The following is an 8,774-nucleotide window of genomic DNA, read 5'->3' on the forward strand; positions in this document are numbered from 1 at the left end:
CAGGGTGCTCTGTTATGACTTTTCTGAATGTTCTTTTACTTAAAGGTTGCTCCTAACGTTTTTAGTTTAAAAAAAAATAGATTTTGCACGAGGTATTTCGGGTTGGGAAGGTCCGCACAGCGTGAGAGGTCCCTGCTCTGCCCTAACTGATGCTGGAGGCGTTTCTTCTGGTGTGGCCGGGGGTTTCCACGAATGTATTCTGTTGCTTAAACTCTAGAAACTCGCCTTCCCTTTGACCACAAAACTACGTAGCCTCTGATCTAGCGGCTTCTTTTGCCCCAAAGGCAAGAACTCCTGGAGAAAACCCTCAGATCCTTAAACGCAACATTTCCTTGTTCCGTCAGATGGCAGTGAGCTTAGAGCGATCATTAGGGAGGAGGGTACAGGCAGAGTCCTGCTTTCTCTGGTGGAAGTCCATCATCACCATCATCACCTGCACCGTTATTAACTACTAATCCACTCACACCCTTTCCTGCATGGTCGTCTTTTCATAGTAGACGCACCAATTAAAGAGAAACAGGAGCATCTTTCCTCCTGCAGGTGTTTGCCGACCTTTTTGACCCTGTCATTAAACTCAGGCACAATGGCTACGACCCCAGGGTGATGAAGCACCCCACGGATCTGGATGCATCCAAGGTAGGCTCAGCCGCCTCTGGCCGCTCCTGTCAGCTGGCACCCCAGGGCCCACAGTGAGGAGCGCCCCCCACCCCCACCCGGAGAAGGACCCCTGGGTCAGATGTCCCTTCAAGTCCTGACTCCGTAGCGCAGCATGCTTCCTGGAGAGCCCCCCTCCCCCCAAGGCCAGGAAAGCCCCAAAGGTGGTGGTGGTCACTAACGTTAGGCCTCTCCTATAGCAATTCCTTTCCTCATAGCACTCCTAAGGGTGGTGGTGGTGGGGGGGGGGTATGGGATTCCAGGCGGCTCTGTGCAGAGAGCTCTGCCCTCTCACCCGTCTCTGAAGCGCTACGTGCTGTCCTCCCGGGTGCGCACCGGCCGCAGCATCCGCGGGCTGAGCCTGCCGCCAGCCTGCTCCCGGGCGGAGCGCAGGGAGGTGGAGAACGTGGCCATCACGGCCCTGGAGGGCCTCAAGGGCGACCTGGCTGGCCGCTACTACAAGCTGTCCGAGATGACCGAGCGGGACCAGCAGCAGCTCATCGACGTGAGTGGCCCCCAAACCACGCGGGCCGCGGGGTGGGGCTGAGCCCTGACCCACGCAGTGCGGCCTCTTCCGGAGCGCAGGCCCTGCCCTGGCTGGGAGCTTTGCTGGGGCGTCTGGGTGTTCAGAGTCATGAAGACGAGGCCTTAAAACGTTAGGTCATCCACGCAAGTACTCTAAGGGTCAGATCTGCAGATCTGGGTATGAGTGGAGGTGAATGGAGGATTTCTCTGCTGGCTGGTAAATGAAAACAAAAAGGTGTGGAAATCCTGTGCCACACCCACAGGAAGCGGTGGGAACTAGGAAAACCTGGAAAGGAGCTTCTTCAGGTGGAGCCTGCCCTGACTGGCACTGGAGCCAGCCTCTGGGGTGCCTGCCGCCTCCACATCCAACACAGCTTCACTCTAACACTAGAGTGGACAGGACCCAACCCCAAAGCACAGCTAAAACAGGATGGCAGCTTCAAAAGTAGCATTTAACTAAAGGCCAAGGAGCAGCAGAAACAAGTATCTGTCATTTCAGAAGATGCAACGTCACAAAATATGCCTCATTTCCAAACCAGGCAGGCCAGTCTCCTGGTCTCTGCAGCCTCAGGCCAACCCTCCCCCTGTCCCGCTACAGAACCAGCCCTCCTGCACCTCACGTAGCCACTTCTGGTTCCCAGCTTAAGGAACCCTGTTTCGTGGGCAGTGACTGTCCACAAGTCTGTGCTGGCTCAAGTCTCTGACCTCTTCTACTTCTCAGAGATTGAAGAAAGACTTCCCTGCCCATAGCCTCTTGATTTCTGACTCCGTGTAACAACACTTGAATGCACGGTATCCATATTCACACTCTTTACTGTGTACACACAGAAGGAAAAATGTTGGTCACTCAACATTGATTTCGATATGTAGAGTAGCATATTGTAGTTGAAGGCACAGTTTGGAGTCATACAGGTCTAGGTTTGAATACAAGCTCTACGACCTCCTAGCTGTGTGATATCAGATAGGCTATTTTCTCTTTCTGAATCTCAGTTTTTCTTACCTACAAAAGAGAATGATTGTGCTTGGCGCATAGTGTCGTTGCGAGACTTAAGGAAATAAATTATAAGCACATAGCATAGAGCCCAGCACATAGTCAGCATTAAATTAGTGGTGGCCATTTTTATTTGTAGATCCTTACTTCACATTTCTAAGACTTTTTAATGAAAGGAATGGTAATAAATGAATCAGTAATGTTAGAAACGGAGAGAATGGTGGCTGTGCAGAACAGACTTTTCAGGATGGTGCCCCTTACTCACTGCCCACTCTGCCACCGCATGAGGTTGGTGCTGGTGGGGTTTACACACTCCCTAGCGATGAAGTGTTTCCATTGGGCTAACCCAGTGGGTTTCAACCTTAGCTCTACACTAGCATCACCTGAAGAGCTTTTAAAAATCCCACTGTCCAGGCCACAGCTCATATGGTCAGAATCTCTGGGGCGTGGGCATTAGTACTAATTTTTAAGTTCCCAGGTTACTCTAGTGGGCAGCCACGGCTGGGGACCATGCCTGAGGACCGCAGCCATTGTTAGTGAGTTGAAACTTGGACACCTGGCACCGGCAGTCATGCCCGATCTTACCCGTTTCTCCTTTCTGCTTTGTCCCTTTTGGCCTGCAGGACCACTTTCTGTTTGATAAGCCAGTGTCCCCTTTGTTAACGTGTGCTGGGATGGCCCGGGACTGGCCTGATGCCCGGGGAATCTGGTAGGGACACAGCGTTTCACATTTGCAGTGTGTGCAGAAGCTCTCCTGCAGGCCGTCTGTCCTAACCTGAAGTTGCTGTGACGTGCACTTGACAGCATGCCCAGCTTGAGCTACCGGAGAGAGAGTATTTAGAAACTTTGTGTGTGTGTGTGTGTGTGTGTGATGTTTCTAAGATATGTAGGGACATTGGCTGGTTTGCATGAATTATGCATGAGGAAAAGACTATATTCTTTAAGAAAAAAATTAGGTTCATATTATTTGACCTCACATAAAATGTTTCATGATATTAAAACAAAAGGGCAGAAAATGAAAAGTAAATATTGAGGATTTAAGTAAAACCCAATGAGGAAGAACGGATACTGAGTACACATACATTTGATCTTGGCCAACAGTTTTCAGTCCACTTTGATTCCTGTACCTTGTAGGTTATTATGACACTACCTGAAAGAGATGAGATTAAAGTGTTCCTGAGCAGCTGCCAGTGGGAGTAGGTAGGCAGGATCTATACAGCAAACATAGGTAAACATCCTCTGCACTTCCGATACCTTAGACTACAGGTAAAACTTTTTTTTTAAGGACCACAAGATTTTGGTTGAATATATTAGGAGATAAAACACCCTTATTAGTGTCAAAGCTAAATGTTACCATAGTTGAATTATTGTCATCCTAGTCTGAGGAATGAGGGAGATTATATTCTTGTTGAGCAAAAACATGACATATATAAGGGTCGGAGTGGTCTTATTCTTCATTCTGTCATTGTAACAGCATTTTATAGTACTTGTTCAGGCACAATTACGAGATTAGGGCCATCTAAGAAATTAGGAAGATAAAATGAAGCAATCAAGCCAAAGAGGTAATGGGAATTTGCATGTGTTGAAACAAATATAATTAACACTCAACACCATATTTCTCTCTTCGTTAGGCATAATTATGACAAGACATTTCTCATCTGGATTAATGAGGAAGACCACACCAGGGTAATCTCTATGGAAAAAGGAGGCAATATGAAACGAGTATTTGAGCGATTCTGTCGTGGACTAAAAGAAGTAAGATGTTATCAGAGATTTCTGAATATTCACTAAAATAAAATATCTTTATTTTTCATCCTTAAAAGAAGACAATGCAGTGCCTTCCAAGATGGGGCTCATGTATCCTGGGGATCATGGCACTCACATACACACACTTCTCCCTGAGGTTTGGGGTGTGCTGAATGAACAGACATCTGAGAACTCCATCATTTGTTCACTGTTGTAGGTAGAACGCTTGATCCAAGAACGAGGCTGGGAGTTCATGTGGAATGAGCGCCTCGGATACATTCTGACCTGCCCTTCGAACCTTGGCACAGGATTACGGGCTGGTGTCCACGTTAAGATCCCGAAGCTGAGCAAGGTAATGTGATGTAGCCAGCAGCCCTGTTGGGTTCCTCCAGCATCCCCTCAGAGGGGACTGCTTTGTGGAGGGAGAAAATGTCACTGCCCATGCCTTAATCCTTACTTTCTGCACCTACAACAAAAAATAGTGAGAGAAGGTTAAGGTGACCACAAAAGACATTTGTTTCAGGAGGACAGAGGTGAAGGGGCTCTGAGAAAGAGCCGTGGCTTCAAAAACAAAAAGTTTAAATTCTCCCTCATATGACAAACCTGGATAGATAGAAGGGCTGCTCTGTCCTTGGGGTTCCTTCCATCTCCTTCTCTGCCTCTCCTAGTGGAGAGGTTCTCAGACCTGAGACTGCATCAGACCTGAGACTGCACAAGACCAGGAGGCTTGTGAAAACACAGACTGCTGGGCCCACCCGCCTGATTTGCATGTCTACCAAGTTCCCAGGTGACGCTGATGCTGCTGGTCAGGAAACTGCGCCTGGAACACCGCTGTCTTAGGGCTTGTCCCCTTTGCACGGTCACCATCAGGCCCCAAGAGGGAGCTTATGGGAAGTGGAGAGAGAGCACACAAGTGTTTCCACATAAAGACTTCAGGTCTAGGCCTGGAGGCACACATCGTTCTGCTCAAACTTAGCACAACTTAGCCAGTGGTCACTTCCTCAGCTCCACTGTGGGAGGGAAGGAAAAAAGGGTTCTGTTGGGCAATTAAATTCTGCCACAACAAGTGAACCAAATACTTTAAAACAACTTTAGAAAATGTGCTTTCTGCCGAAAAGGCATGAAAATTTTTATTGTTCATAATTCCAATTCTAGAAAAAAATACTTGATGTGATTTAACGTCATGATTTAATCACATCAGTGATAACTATTATAAAGATGAATACTGAAAACTCACCAAAGCTGGCATCCAGAGGTGACAAAAGCAGTAAAGAAATTAATAACAATACACTTGAAACCTATATAATTTTACTAACCAATGTCACCCCAATAAACTTAATAAAATTGTTAAGAAAATAAGTTAAAAAACAGCCCTGCAACCTTCTAGATGTGTGACCTTGGGCAAGTTAATTCCTCTGAGCCTTAGTTTCCTCATCTGTGAAATGGGGGTGAAAGCAAAACCTACTTCATAGGGTTGTTGTAAGATTAAAAGTTCCAGCACAGAGCCCTGGTACATAGTAAATATATGCTTAATAAACACTAACTGTTATAAGCTCTCATTAGATGTCTTTTCTATGTGAAAGTGCCAATGACAGTGCATGGATTTTGCCTCTACAACACTGTGTTATCCCTGTCCCAGGACCCCCGCTTTTCTAAGATCCTGGAGAACCTGAGGCTGCAGAAGCGTGGCACGGGTGGTGTGGACACTGCGGCAGTGGCAGACGTGTACGATATTTCCAACATAGATCGAATTGGTCGGTCAGAGGTAACATCTCTCTCACTCTCTGAACATGAACTAACAAAATCAGCCTACAAGAAAAAGAAGTAGCCTAACAGCGACTTACCTTATTCACAGAACCTGAAACCTCCTCTTTCCCACTGAGTCCCAGTCCCATTAGTGTTTGGTTCTGTAGTGCTATTCTTCCACAGGAAACACTGCAGTGTCAGCTGGGAGTGTACAGGTAAGCAAAGGACGCACAGTAGGACTGTGGTCGCCAGCCTGCCCCGGGAGCATTTCCAGGTCTTCAGTGCAGGAGCTCTGTTATGCCAAAGGACAGTAGTGATGCCTCACTGCGAAATCAGGGAACACGTGTGCTCTCTCACCGACGGTGATAAAATAGTGGATTTTTCTCCTGATTCTGAATTTCCTTTGGCGAATGAAGGCCACATACTGTCATCTTCATTTAGGCATTTTTAGATACTTGATACTTTCTGAAATACTTCTTTTAGGGCTAAAGATGAGAAATGAGGTATGCACTAGGTGTACATATGATTATGCTCATAAAATAATCCTTAGGATTCTGTGAGTATATAGGATGGAAAGGGTACAGACGCTATATGCAGGCCTGGAGCGATGCAGGAGGTGACGCGTAAAGAGCACACTTAAGCAACATGAAGCTGAATCCTAAGCAAATACTGATCTCAGTACATTTATCAATTTATCTGGATGTGGTCCCATTGGATGTATTATGCCCATCACTAATTTAAAAGCCTTTTCTTATTACATACAACGCTTAATAACTCAGTGGCTGGTTATTCAATCTGTGATTATCGATGCTCTTTCTTCTCCCTTGCCAACTTTTGAATATTTCATTGCCTATTGGTATGCCTACTAGTAAACTAAGGAAAAGAAATGAGAAAATACTCAAAACAATTAAACCAGCCTATGTAAACCAGCTCTGGTGAAGTGCTTGAGGAAGAAGCAGCTAAAAATGCCACAACTTCTGAAATGCAGGGACTAATGTGTGGTGTAGTGAATAAGGAAAGTCTGGTCCTAGCCCTGTCTGCTTGTAATATTAACTAGATTTTTATTAATGGAACGCAAGGTAGTCATTGCTTTGAAAACATTTTATGTCTAATTAAGTTAATAGATAATCATTATAAAAGCTAGAAAAATACCAAAAAGTATTCAAACTTAACCTAACAACCCTGAGATAACCATCATGGACATTATTCTGAATTACCTCCCATTTTTATACTTATTCAAAAAAAGTTTGGTTTTTGTTGTTGTTTTTTTTAACAACAAAATTTGGTATTATTGTATATATTTGATGTTATAATACAGCTTTCCCCAATGTATTATATCATGAGCATTTTCCTATACTATTCTTCAAAAACATGATGTTTAATAACAGTCCATTAAAGATAGTCCATTATCTATTTAATATCTCCCTGATAATTTGATGTATTGTTTGGCCATCTCTCTATACAAGTCTATGCCAATCTCTTTGCATAACAGTAATCACAATTCTGATTATGTAGTTAAAATGAAATTCCTAGGAAAAGAATTTCTGGGTTGAAGATGAGAGGTCCTGATAACCAAGTTCCCCATCAGAAGGTTTATACCAAGATACAGTCCCACTGGCAATGAATGAGAGACCCTCTCACCCCACCCTCTTCAACACTGGGGTGGGTCAATTGGATGAGTACAAAATATGCTTAGTAATGACTTTCTGATCCAAACCTTTCATGGAGCCTCAGTTTCTTTCTTTTTTAAAAGGAAAATATATTTTAATTGATTTCAGAGAGGAAGGGAGAGGGAGAGAGAGACAGAAACATCAGTGATGAGAATCATTGATTGGCTGCCTCCTGGATGCCCCCTACTGGGGATTGAGCCCACAACCCAGGCATGTGCCCTTGACCAGAATCAAACCTGGGACCCTTCAGTCTGCAAGCCAATGCTCTATCCACTGAGCCAAACCAGCTAGGGCAAGACTCAGTTTTTTAGGCATGAAAAGAGGTGGGTAGGGGACTGGACTCCCTCATGCTTAAGGTATGTTCAGATATTCAACAATCCCTCCCATATTTACTGTTTATCCTTGAGTTAAATAATGTATTTTAGTGCTGTCTGGAGTTAGCTAACTAGTAACTACCTTAGTTTGAGTCTCTGCAGGAACAGTGCAAGTAATTTGTTAGGGAGATGACCCCAGAAAAAAGATTCATATGTAGGTGTGATCTAATTTTAAAAACATCCATATTTGTAAACGAAAGTTCTAACATTTTTCAAGAAACAGAAAATTTAAGTTTTTCTTAATATCATTCACAGTTTCTTTTCAGTAGCAAACTGGTCTGGTAAGTAAAAACATCATTTAATTGTTAAACATTTGATTTTAAACAAATTTTTGGAAAGACATATATTTTCAGATAATATCTGAACAATAGCATATTCAGTGCTTGGATAGCCTAGTGGGAGGTCAGAATTCAGATCCAGGCCAAAGAACAACAGAAGGGTGTTACTGTGTAATTTTGCCTTTAGACAAACTCTGTTATTTTACAGCTGAGACTGAGGGGGGCAAGTATCTGAGATGCAAACTGATGGTTTTCACATATGAAAAACGTTCTCACACACAAAGTAGTAACCCTATCTTAACTAAAGGAAGATCATGAGGAGCCCTGTAAAATGTCTCTGCTTCCCTCTCTGACCGTGACCATCAGACATCTCTCCTCCCACAATCCCGTAAAGGAAAAATGAGAAAGAACACATGGTTATAGACTATCTAATATGGCAAGTTCTCATTGCCCCAGTGTTGTTCCTATTGATCAATGCATTGTATGTGCCTCCTGTGAAAATTAATCATTCATCTTTTTCACTGTCCAAGGTTGAGCTCGTTCAGATAGTCATCGATGGAGTCAATTACTTGGTGGATTGTGAGAAGAAGTTGGAGAGAGGTCAAGATATTAAGGTGCCACCGCCTTTGCCTCAGTTTGGCAGAAAGTGAACTTTCCCTTCCCCATTTATAAGTAATGTGTCTGCTGGTATGACAGACATAAAGGTATTTCTGCTCTGAGAGTTTTTGTAGACTTGGGGAAAATGTAAAATTGTATGTCTTATCTTTAGAATAAAACTCTCCTTAATCTC

General features: G+C 44.1%; 1 protein-coding gene across 1 annotated transcript in view; it reads left to right on the forward strand.

Annotated features, from left to right (window-relative positions):
- CKMT2 (creatine kinase, mitochondrial 2) overlaps positions 1–8,774 on the forward strand; it is a 14,576-nt gene extending 5,802 nt beyond the window's left edge. Inside the window, exons 4-10 of the mRNA XM_006775484.2 lie at positions 541–645; positions 932–1,159; positions 2,794–2,879; positions 3,802–3,925; positions 4,134–4,268; positions 5,556–5,681; positions 8,515–8,774. Coding sequence (XP_006775547.1) covers positions 541–645; positions 932–1,159; positions 2,794–2,879; positions 3,802–3,925; positions 4,134–4,268; positions 5,556–5,681; positions 8,515–8,634 — 924 coding nt within the window. The 3' untranslated portion in view covers positions 8,635–8,774. The remainder of the gene's footprint in view (positions 1–540; positions 646–931; positions 1,160–2,793; positions 2,880–3,801; positions 3,926–4,133; positions 4,269–5,555; positions 5,682–8,514) is intronic.

This window comes from Myotis davidii, unplaced genomic scaffold (assembly GCF_000327345.1).
Source record: "Myotis davidii unplaced genomic scaffold, ASM32734v1 scaffold44, whole genome shotgun sequence".
Lineage (NCBI taxonomy): Eukaryota > Metazoa > Chordata > Mammalia > Chiroptera > Vespertilionidae > Myotis > Myotis davidii.